Source organism: Raphanus sativus, chromosome 9 (genome assembly GCF_000801105.2).
Source record: "Raphanus sativus cultivar WK10039 chromosome 9, ASM80110v3, whole genome shotgun sequence".
NCBI lineage: Eukaryota > Viridiplantae > Streptophyta > Magnoliopsida > Brassicales > Brassicaceae > Raphanus > Raphanus sativus.
In genome coordinates, this window is record NC_079519.1 from 7,504,697 (window position 1) to 7,517,882 (window position 13,186).

The window sequence follows — 13,186 nt, forward strand, 5'->3', positions numbered from 1 at the left end:
CAGATGCTCAGCGACCGAATTTGTGACATGGCGTGTGACGTGTCAACAGGAACAGGAGAGAAACAACTCTTCTTTATATATATAGATAGATAGTAGATTTAGGATTGTGATTTAGAGATTATGATAACAAGAAATTAGTAAAGATCATTGATGGGAAGGTTCGACGTTTGCTTATTCCAATTATTACTTCAACGCATAGAGCTTTTCATGTTGTCAATTTTCTGATTTCTCCTCAGTCAAAGTTCACCCAGGGGTCAATCAATATTCACCGTTTGAACACTTTCAAACATATCCTAAAAGAAGGCTCCGTATATGAGTTCAGCGTTTTTGATGTTACATGATGCAGCCAAAGCTTCATGACGCTCCAGTTGTAATCTATTTAGCCAAGCTCTTGGATGAAAATTCGTATGCCTCTGGTGTAGAAACCTAAGGTGTTATTAGCCACCAATGTTAACCCAAAGTTAGTTGGAGGTGAAACCTTAGACTCTTAAGTTTTTAGTACTATTGTCTTCAGCTTATTTTCTGTCAGTATACAATTCTATAGTCTACAAATTGCCGTAACATGTGCTTACCTAAAGCTTCAGAAAGCTAATGATTCACACTTGGCCACTATCTATAGGTGGCTGCTAGAATATATTGGTATCGTTTTAATAAGAACTCAGCATAACTTCCCGGGTTGGGCATATTTCAGGTGCAGAACAAACATTTCATCAAGTACATAGATGATTCAAGCCGAGTTAGTGAAACACCTTTACAGGATACTGAGCAGCTATGTAAAGCCTCGGTTCTAACCAGGTATTAGCAAAAAGTTGATGATACTCTAACATGGTACATATAGTTGTGTATCATACTTTGCACTCATTATAGTCTTTAAACATGTAGAGATTTTCAAAAACATGTGGAACAATGATGAGGAGTTCCGTGTCTGAGAACCTTTAAATTGCTAGCAGCCTTAGATGGACGTACGATGACCTTGATGAGAGAACACCCTGAAACACCTATGCTACAAGAACTGATACATTTAGAACTCCAATTGACAGAGTAGTGGAGAATAAGATAGTACCACCAGTTTCAGCATTAAAAAGAAAAAGAAAATTAGTTAAATGCAAAGGTTTTAAATTTCAAGACAGTGCTAAGACTTTTTCAGAACTAGATGAGCAATGACTGCACGTAAGACAATTTAAATTACAACCCACCTAGACATATACTACACTCAAATATAAATAACACATAAGACAATTTAAATTACAGCCCACCTAGACATATACTACACTCAAATATAAATAACAGACGCAACCAATGACAACCTTGTATAGGAACAAGAGACACAGCCAGTCTATCCCTAGCCATGAAAGAAAAAACAAATTGACGGGTCGAAATCAAGCAGTCATGTACCGTGAATACTATTAGCACGAGGGTAGGCCAAAATATGAGAAAAATAATTACGTCCATCCAAACCGAGTGAATTACTGTCCTATTACGTACTTCAGTCATGGGCTGACACCAAGGGAACAGCTCAAACCTGTCTACGGATGTGAACTCATGGCAGTGGTGCTAGCGATCCTTAAATGGAAACCCTAATAACAATCACTGCTTTATGAACACATAATAAAGGCATCGGGCATGACATTACCGACAGAACAAAAATTACTAACACACCACAAGTCTAAACTAATACCCCGCGCCGAAACGCGGAAATACCACTAGTTATACTATATATTTCAGTTTGTGTTTTTATTTTTATCACAAAGAAACAATAACCCTTATAATTAATTAATTTAAATTGATTTTAACTATAATAGCATAATCTGTAAATAAAAATAAAAATAAAAAATATATTTAAATTATTATAAATGCAATGGTTAAATGTGTAAATAAAATAAAATATTTAGTTTGCTATTCATATTTCCAAATAATTCTCATATATATTATTATTTTATATTTTTAAAAAGTACCAAAGTTAATTCAATTTTAATAATATAGATGTTTCCGGAACAATTTCTATTTATACTATTATTAATGTTTTCAAACAGTACAAAAATGTATCTCAATTTTAATAATATAGAAATGTACATAAATAGGTATAGGACCAATTAAACCCATGTTTATTTGTACTCCGCTCTGCACACATGGAAGTGAGACACAATAAGACAGGTCAAGACAAAAAAGCAAGAACAACGGATGTCAGGAAGCGTTTTGATTGATTTGTTTACTCAAGATATGTTCTAATCTTTCAAACGTTCTAGTTCATAGGGTTAGTATAAATATTTACCGAGTTTACCACCTTTTGTTTTCTTCCCTCTCTAATTTGATATTTACGTTGACTAGTTACCCCCAAAAATCATCAAAAGTTTGGTTGTATAGTAAGTAACTAAGTACATCCAGTCAATCTATCAAAGGAAAACAGCTGTTTTTCGGTGAAATGTGCGTTAGTACTAAACAAATTAGAAACTCTTCTGGATAAACAATTCATTAATTACAAAAAAAAAAATTTAGTTACATTTCAAAGAATATGCCATGTAAAAACTTAGAAGTGTTTGCTTTTTGTCCACTCTCAGTTGATAAAGGAAGCATATTAGCAGCTTTAAATTTCTTTTATTTTAAGATTCGAATTTTGTATACAACTAAGGGTCGGTCGACAACCCTACCAATATTGAACAAAAAACACCAAACAACCCAGATATTATTAGACTATTTGATCCAGTTAGATCCTGCCTATCGGTTGATCAAAAAAAAAAAAGATCCTGCCTACCGGTATGCAAAGTTCTCGGTTTCTGTTTGCATCATGCCTTTCAAGATTTTAACTAAATAAATTTAAATATCAAGACAAATAATCAATATTATTGATATTAGGATGAGTAGTCAACTTCGACAACAATACATGGAAAGAAAGAGTAAGAGATCAAACTCAAGACATAAAAACAACTACGGGAACCCAAGACATAAACAGGACCATACTTAAACATCAATCAGTTGGTCTTATTACAAAACAAAAAAATATTCTCAAAAGAGTAATCCAATGACCAAAACCGAGACGGAGGCGAAGACAGTAGGGATAAACGAGGATGCATCGGAGGTAGGACTCGGAGCAGGAGCGTCAACCGCTGCAGCCGATTGTTGAACCGCAGAGAAAGCTATCATCGCAACCAAAACCGCTACGAAAAGCTTCATCTTCATTGCCTCCATTGTTAGTATATTTGGCGTACGGAGAGCAAATGAAGAGAAGGAAAAACAAAAGGGTTTTGGTCTTTATTGTTGTATGTTGTTTTCGATGTGTGACTTGTGAATTACATTTGTTAGTGTTTTTATACACGAGTACGCATGTCAGGCCAAGTGGATACATGTCACTTTACACCAACGCATTGAATAATTTAATTTGAATGTTTTCAGTATTTTACTATATATCCCACTATCGATTTTGGTTTAACTGTTTAAGAAATGTGTTATGTTGTACTGTGGAATTGATTTATGACACGTAAAGGTTTTAGTTCATCAACTATCAAAATAATTAGTTACAAATTTTAGCAAAAAAAACTATCAAAATAATTAGTTGGAAAGAGCAATGCGCGCCGCACTGTTTTGGATTGTATATATTAATTATCTTTTTCAGTGACGGCAAATTAATCTTCAACAATGAGTATTGTATTGTCATACTGTAGTATTTGTTTTTCATTTTATTTCAAAATAATCAGAAACAACTAAATTGAATAACTTCGAAATATCACGGAAAACATTTTGGCTAAAATATAAAAAAATGATTTTGATATGAAAATGATAATTTTGTCAAAAGTCCTTAAAATATCAAATAAAATATATTTTTTTCTCGGTTTATTCTGTGGAAGTACAATTTTGTCAACAAGTAACTTAGAGCATCAACATTAATAATTTTGTAAAGAGTTTTTCATGAATAAAATAAATAAAAAATAAAGAGACTAAAAGCTTTAAGACATTTTACTGATGTTTGAAAATCTCATTTAACATCTGTTAAAATCTCAATTCATAATTTAGTTTTAATATTAAAATTTGATTTGAAAAAGTGAATGCGTTTCTGACCAATACTAATGCTCTTATACTTTTGTACGTTTTTTCTCTTAATAGATAATTAGGTTTCTTACTTTTTCAGCATGCTCGTTCAGTGAATTATTTTACCTAATTTTCTCTTTCGCTGAGTGATTTTTGATATTTATCATCTACAGATTCACTTCATCAGATTTTCCAATAAATTTCTTATTTTTTTCTGTGTGTATGAAATGAGTAGATATGAGCTGTATTTCTTTTCTTCTTTTTTTTTTTGGTAAAATATTTCTTTTCTTCTTCCTTTTTGTCAACATGTAATTGTTTCTTACATGTAAAGAAGATGGAAACTGGATGATGGATTGGTTCCATGTGCTCAAGTGACATGCTTGGCCTAACCCACATTTCTCCTAATTATTTTTCCCTTATTATTTCCCTTAGTGTAATCAATTTTACTTTTGTAGCGACTTTGATATTTGATTCGGCGTATCGAATTTTCGTTCACTATTCGGCGTACCAATATTTCACTCCAACATTATTAATTAACGTAGAACATCAAAAATATTTATATGTTTGAAATTGTAATTATTTTTTTAGTATTATGGTGTAGATATAAATAATGTGTCTTGTTGTTTTTATTTTAGTATTATGATGATCGTAATTGTGTTAAAAATTAAAAATACAGTTCATTTTATTGTATAAAACAATTGTTCAAGATTTTGGAGCCTGTAAAAATGTAATATGATAAAACCTTTAGTGTTATAAATAATAATATATAGCCTTCTCATAAATACTAAATATATTTAATATAAATTGTCTTAAGGAATTGACAAATATATATATACACACAAAATATAGATTTTTTTACTCTTTAAAACATATTATGTCTTTTCAATTACACATTGAGACATTTGTTGCTGGAGGCACACTTTATCTATGTGCATTATCTTACATGCCCCTGAACTACACTCTCTCCTAATTCTAGTTCTCCTCTAACGAGTCAATCTCACTCATCTCTAACCCATTTATAAAATAATAATTTATAAATAATAATTTCATAAATAAATTTTTGAATTTCAGAAATTCACTTATATTCTCTCTCCCACTTTCAAAATTCCATATCTATTTTCCCTTTTTCCTGAACATTTCTATGTCGTAACTCTAATTTCACGAACGCCTCCATATCAATCAAGAAGAGGCGGAATGAAACGAGAACTGTAGCTTTTAAGACACAAGGAGATATCAAAGAAGATGGAGTTTGCTAAATCCTAATCTCGATTGAAACCCAATCTCCACTATTTTGATACATTCCGACGTAATCGGCGGTATCTGTTTTGCGGCGGTTGTCTCTTAGCCACCGCTGAACAACGCACTGCACACATCCTTGTTTACGAGACCAACTGTTGCCCACATACAAGGTAAAGTTTTTGACTTTTTTTTTGTTAAATCTATAGTTCTAGCCAAAGCTTTGATCTTGAAAATCTTATTTTTTTCAGTTTGTCGTAGGAAAAGATTTGAGGATTTAAATGGCAGTAGATTCAATTGGGGGGTCGTCATCTGGGAAGAGCTTAGCGCGGCTGGCGGAGGAGAGTTACCATCTGCAACTCGCGCTGTCGTTATAATTTTGGACTGAGGTTACTTGTGCCGACGAGTCTGCGACTTCACCAAGTTCAGACAAAACCTTTTCATATCGTTTATGGGTACTGTTTTAATTGCATCTTATTCCTTCATGTTTAGCTTTGTGTTCACAAATTTTTAAAAGTTCTGAAAATCTAATTGTCTAGTGTTTTTGTTTTCTTGGTTTATTGAAAGCTCTGAATCTGTTACAGTTATATTGTTCTCTTGTTTCCAAGTTTCAACTAGATCATACACGATCATTATGGTAAACTATCAGATAATATCTTGGTGAGCTTACTTTACGATCTTTCACTTTCATTTGTCCACAACATCTTGTTCACAAGATTATGTCCACAAAATCATATTTATTAAAACAAAAGACTTTGATTTATTTCTAATTTGAATTTGTACACGCATTAATCTAGTCAACAAAACTCATCTATTTATAGGGAAAATCGCATAAAAAACCCTCAAAGTGTCACTTACTAGCACTTTAAACCTTGAAGTTTTTTCACTAACAATTTTAACCTTCAAAGTGACATTTGTATCATAAAAAACCTCCAAATCAAAAAATTAACCGATTCAGCAGGTAATTTTTCAAAAATAATTATTTAATTAATAAAATAAACAAAATAAATAAATAAAAATCGAAAAATAAATAAAAATCGAAAATTTTAATAAAATTTACAAAAATAAAAAAAAAGAAATAAAAAAAAAAATTAAAATTTTAGAAAATTAAATAAATATATTAAAAATTAAATTATTTTCTAAAATATTAATAAAATAACTAAAAAATTAATAATAAATAAGATTAAATTTAAATAGAGAAGAACTAAATAAAAAGTTCACAGTTTTTTTAAAAAAATTGAAAATATAAAACTCAAAATTCAAAATTCAACAAGTGACGATGATGGTTTCTCACATAACCATTAACAATGACGATAATTGTCATATCTCCAATGATAGTTTCCAACATCATCTTAAAAATGACAAAAAATATTTTTCAAACTTTTGAATTTTCATTTTTTTTGAAATATATGAATTTTTTTTTTTCTGTTTTTAGTTTGATCTCATTTATTTTTGAATTTTAATTTTCTAAATAATAATTAATTTCGGATTTTTTCTAACTTTTTTGATTCTTATGTAATTATATATTAATTAATAAAAATCAGAAAATTAGAAAAAATCAGAAAATTAATTAAAATTTAGAAAATTAAAATTCAAAACTAAATAAGATCAAATTAAAAAAACAGAAAAATAAAAATTCATATATTTCAAAAAAATGAAAATTCAAAAGTTTTGAAAAGATTTTGTTTTGTCATTTTCAAGATGATGTTGGAAACTATCGTTGGAGATATGGCAATTATCGTCATTGTTAATGGTTATGTGAGAAACCATCATCGTCACTAGTGATTTTGAATTTTATATTTTCCATTTTTTAAAAAAAATTGTGAAATTTTATTTTAGTTCTTCTCTATTTAAATTTAATCTTATTTATTATTAACTTTTTAGTTATTTTTATTAATATTTTTAGAAAATAATTTAATTTTTAATATATTTAATTAATTTTCTAAAATTTTAATTTATTTTTTTGATTTTTTTCCATTTTTGTAAATTTTATTAGAATTTTTTCGATTTTTATTTATTTTTTGGATTTATATTTATTTATTTTGTTTATTATTAATTAAATAATTATTTTTAAAAAATTACCTGCTGAACCGGTCAATTTTTTGATTTGAAGGTTTTTTATGATACAAATGCCACTTTGAAGGTTAAAAGTGTTAGTGAAAAAACTTCAAGGTTTAAAGTGTTAGTAAGTGACACTTTGAGGGTTTTTTATGCGATTTTCCCTCTATTTATATGTATAAGATCCACAAAATAATTTCTAGCCGTTTTTATGTTGTCCACATTTGTTTATGTTCATTTTTTTGTCCATATCCACACTTTTTCAAGTATACATATTAACATATATAGTATATATATGAAAATGGATGTCAAAATAAAGAGAAAAAAGAGATATAATTTATTGTAGTAACTATATTTTCTTTTTATATCTTATATTGAAAAATAAGCTAATAAAAACATGGAGATTGAAGGAATAGTTGTAGAACTAAAAAAATCTAACTAAATAAAGTAATAAAAAATACATTTTTTCCTATCTAACCAAACACAAAACGACACATCTTATGTTTGGTCTCCACTAACTATACGAAAAATAGAAAACAAAACATAGAATTGGGAAAATAATAGTATCCACATCCACGAAACACATGTCTAATAAATTAAATTTTGAAACTTAATTAGACATTAAAGTATAAAATATATGGATATGGATATAAAAATAATAAGAAAAAAGAAACATGTTTAGAATACAGTTATAATTTTTTTATTTACATATCAAAAATTGAATTAATGAATAAAATAAATATGATGGGGATAAATAAAATATAAATGATTATATCTTCATGATCTCATTTACTTTATGTCTCCATCCAGCGGCATATAAATTAGTTTTTTTATAAAATTATGATAATAACTTCAAAAAAGTAACACAAGAAAACAAGAAATTGATATTAGTCCCCACAAACTAAACGAAAAGAAACAACTTTGATTACTCTCTCAGTTACATGAATGAGGGGTATTTTCGTCTAAAAATAAGACAGCTAAGAGTAAAAATGTCTCTCCAGCAACATGTGTCTTATGATGTCAAAAAAGAGAAAAAAGTGTCTCAAGTGGTAACTCACTCCAAAATATATACAACTAGGTTCGGCTCGCCCTTCGGGCGAAATTTGATATTTTGTCAAATATATTTTAAATGTATTTTTAAATTTACGTGATTGTGTTTATCTCTGATTTGGACCAATTTTTCATATGATATTTGTGACTTTGTCATTGTTAATTTGTTTTGCAAAGATTGTGGGATATTGCATTGTTTTTATGTACAATGGTGGTGTGGATTTATTGTAGCAATCCAAACTTAGAACTATTAATTTTAACGCCTAAGTTGTAATTCTGAGTTGGTATTTGTTAAAATTCAAATTTTGATATTTTAACAGTACTCATTTAGTTTAAATTATGAAAATAAATTTTATAATTTACTTTTAATAATAACATGTGTCATACCGGTTTTGCTTAATTGTAAAAAAAACTATCATTTAATTGTAATATTAACATGAATAATACCTTTCAAAGATTCACCAATAACGTATAATCATTTCTCATATACTTTTATGATTTGTCAAATAACATTAAAATTTGTTATTTTAATTCCATGATGTGATGCCTAGATACAACTCCAAAAATTGTTAACTCTAATTTTGTTTAGTTTCTATCTAAATTTATGTAATTGGCTGGTCAACCCGAACTCTTTTTTACATAACGTTATATTATATGTGTTATTCCATCTTTCCATATTATTGTGTAAAATAATTTTTGTATTTATTGAATGTAATGAACCTCCAGATTGCATATAGCAAGACATTTTTAGGTCATTATATATATATGACAATATGAGCTAATCATTAGAGTCTGTATTATGTATATTGATATTATTGTAGTTTTAGCTTCTGTTACGGCATTTGCTAGTGTAGTACAGCCATAAGAAATTGAATTTCATTAACAAAATATTTTTTTCATTATTGCTAGTTTAGTGTAACCATACTAACCTGTATTTAATTAAAAATATTCTCTCATTTTATTTTAAATGCATATATTTAACAAACATAATATACAAATACAACATTAACTCATTTGTTTATATAGAGATATAACTTAAATTTAAATTTCATTTTAAAGCAAATCCGGTTTGAATCCAGTTTCAGTACCGAACCGAACAAAATCCAATTGACATCAAATAATTATAGTGGAAGCTAAAACAAATTACAAATGATTCCACACTCCATTTTATTTTATCTATTAAGTCGATAAAACCAAAAATCATTAAATTCTGATAAGAACAAAATAATATTAAATAATAAATGTTTAAAATGCTTACGTGTCGACGTGAGAGATATGCTCTAAATAGAGTTTTAAAAAATTATATTGTTATAGATAAATTGCTTGTGTTTGTATTAACAATTAGCTAGATATTGAATTAAATATAAATATTTATTATTTTATAAATACAATGTATTTAAAATTATTGACTTTTGTATATTAGATATTAATTGAACCGATATATTATATATTTAATATGTATTTGTATTATATGAAGTACATATTAGTTTGATTTTTACATGTTTTGGTAACAGCAGACTAAAAAATCTATACAGTTATGTATGGAGTCAATTGATTTTAGGTGATTGTATCACAAAATATAGATTGTAACTAGATGAGATCCGCGCCTTGCGCGGTGTGAGAGTTTGATTTTAGTTTTATTATGTACTTAATATTTTGTATATATTCTACATCAATTTTATTTATATAACATGTTTAATATGTTGCGTTATATATTTAAACACGATAAATCAAAGTAGTAAATTGTAGTTTGCATGGTGTCTTTTTTTCTTGTATATTTGTAATATAGTTTGAGTTATAATTAAATTGAAAAAAATATATAATAAATAGAATTGAAAAAAATGCACAGAGACAGCAATATCAAATGCTTACAAATAAACTTTTAAATAGTTATTGGGAAACCCCTATGAATATATATTTTAGTGGATTATATTTTTGAATGTCATATCTTAGTGGATGTACATGTTAAACAAAAGCCAAAGATAAGTCAACCCCATTATTTCATATGTTTCTAAAACCAAAACATACGTTTTCCTTTTCCGGAACATCATTAAGTTTGTGTGAAAGGAGATTAGAGTTAGAAAATTATAATTTGTTTAATTCTATCAAAAATATTGGTGATTATGGGTGTGATTGATAGTGGTTGTGGGTGCTCTCCACAGTCCTATTTATTTTTAAAGCACCAAAATCAGAGCAATCAAATTTTAATTTATTTTTTTAAAACCACAGCTCTTGAAATAACGTACAGCTGTAGAAGTGCTCTGCAGAGCCAAATATCCAAATCGATTGTTTATTGCTTTCCATAAAATTTTACCGCATTAAAATCTAAAGCTATAGTAAAACGTCTACAGATTTTTTTCTACAATAATAATTTTGAAACTACAACCATTACCAATCGGAACCTATGTCCCAATGGTTTGTCAGATACATTTCCCTCATCTTAAATTTTGCTTCTTTTGTTTATCTCATTAAATTTTATCTGTTTGAATGTTTTTTAAGAACTCGGCTCAATTCTACAATATTGCAATATATGACTAACAACTACTTTGTATATATCTTTTAAACGATTTGCTATACATACAACAACTATCAATCAAATAATCAATACATGTACGTTTTCAACTTAGTTTCAAAATAAAAGTTTCCAACCTCTAAGTTAATAAAAACCAAAGCATCTTCTAAATTGGGCAGACAATTAATTAAGTTGAATACGCAAGGACCATTTACGTGAAAAGCCCATTAAAAATATTAATAATAAAGTCCATTACAAACTAATTGTTTCCGGTCACAAAATAGTGTAAACCATAAAAAATTAAAGGCTTTTATATTTTATTTCTTTCCCGGTGTGTCTTAGTTAAGTCTTCTTTCTTGATGTTCATCAGACCGAAATTTGTTTGGAAGATCCATATTTGAAAATCAGACCAAAAGAAGATTTTATGTTTATCAAAATAGTTCACTCTATTCTAGGGGCCAATCAACCTACTAAAATAAAGGTTTGGTTTTCAAAATTTGGGTTTAGAAATTTTCATATTTAACGATTAGGGATTCGTTCATTGATAAAATCATTTATTTATTTCTCATGATGATATATTTTCCTTCTCTAATTGTATATCTTCCAGACACAGAATATTTCAATGGCTTCTTGGGAAAACTTAGTCTTTGTATTTGAGATTGGTAAAATATCAATCTGAACCTTTCAATTTTATGTTTATAAATTATTATCTCACAATACAGCAAGACAGATGAATGATTGTATATTTTTTAAACGTTGCAGGCCTTTTCAAGTATGTGTGTCGTATCAACCTGCTCCGATACTTCTCCCAAATTCAGTCTGGTCGGCTGCTTCTTCAGGTGTCTCAGCAGAAGTCAACTGGTGTCTCTGCAGAAGTGTAAATAGCTTGCATGAGAGATGTCACGGAAAAAAAAAACAGTCTTGATCCGAAACAGATTAATCTCATGGTTAGTAAATTTCAAGCAATTTACTTTTTTTTTTATATTACTAACATAATTGGGGATCTGTTTTATTTCATGTATGTTAACTGATGATCTCTCTGTAATGGATCATCTTCAATATTCATGGATTCACTAAGGGAAAAAGCAAGAAATTTATATTTACCATCAAATGCAGTGAACATAGGCTAGTATTCAACTCAGTCTAAATATAAAAGTCTGTCTAGCTAACTCGTAGTGAATGTGTTGTTCATGTTGCTTGCGTCTCTAGGATTAAACTGCTGGTTTATTATCATGCCAAAAAACCATTAAAATTAGACAATTTAGATTATAACTGCAGGGCGGTGATTTGAAAACTTCTAAAGGCTGTATATATGATTTCAACCTAAGCAAATAAACATAAGAACGAAAATTAAGTAAGCATAAGAAATAGAAATTCATAAAAAACAGAGGCTTGAAATTACCATGATTCAAACAAATTGGACAACAAATTTTAATATGGTTCATCGCAGTCATGTTGATTTTTTTTTGGGTATGGATCAATGATTTTGCTTTGGTTTGCAATGGGACGAAATGACTCACATCCCCTTGGCTTATATAGGAGGAAAAAAGAGTCATAAAGAGAATATATTCGTATCATAATACCTTTAAGACGTTCAATTTAGCTTGTCAATCACTCATATATCAATGCATAGAACAACAATGTTTACCATATATATGTCATTGATTTATATTCTATATAAATAGAGTATTAATCAGTGGAATTACCTTAAAATTTTACCATATTAAAGTGATATAATGCATTTTGAGTTTATAAAATAGTCAAAACTATATATATACTAACCTAAAATAATTATGGCCACATCTGTCGTATTTAAATGACGTATACCACCAGTAATTAGGCTATATACATTATTATCTTATAGAGAATATACCATCATAAAATAGTTTAGAAAATTCAAAACGGTTCTCGTATATTCAACCATTTTCTATAAAGATCTTTCAAGCATCGTTTCCTACATTAATATAAAAATTACGATATTAAGATATCAATATAAAAAATCGAATTACGATATTTGTGTTCACTTGTTATGATATTTGTTATGCTCATCATTATTTTTAAAAAAAATTACAATATCAATATAAAAATTGAATTACGATATTTGTGTTCACTCTTAATAAAATGGCTTCTGATACATCTTGCATTAAAAAAAATATTAGATTTTACAACATTATACTAAATAATTGCGTAATAGATTATATGGCAATGATCTATGGTAACCTTATATATGGCAATATATTTTGATAGAAAAGGAAATTATGGAATGAGTTAATGGGAAATAGAATTAAGAGAAATAGTAATGATCTT

General features: G+C 28.3%; 1 protein-coding gene across 1 annotated transcript; it reads right to left on the reverse strand.

Annotated features, from left to right (window-relative positions):
* Nucleotides 1-2,831: 2,831 nt before the first annotated feature.
* On the reverse strand, nt 2,832-3,289 carry LOC130499443 (arabinogalactan protein 14). Its single transcript, XM_056993520.1, has one exon. The coding sequence runs from the start codon at nt 3,184-3,186 to the stop codon at nt 3,004-3,006; it is 183 nt and encodes a 60-aa protein (XP_056849500.1). The 5' UTR covers nt 3,187-3,289; the 3' UTR covers nt 2,832-3,003.
* Nucleotides 3,290-13,186: the final 9,897 nt, after the last annotated feature.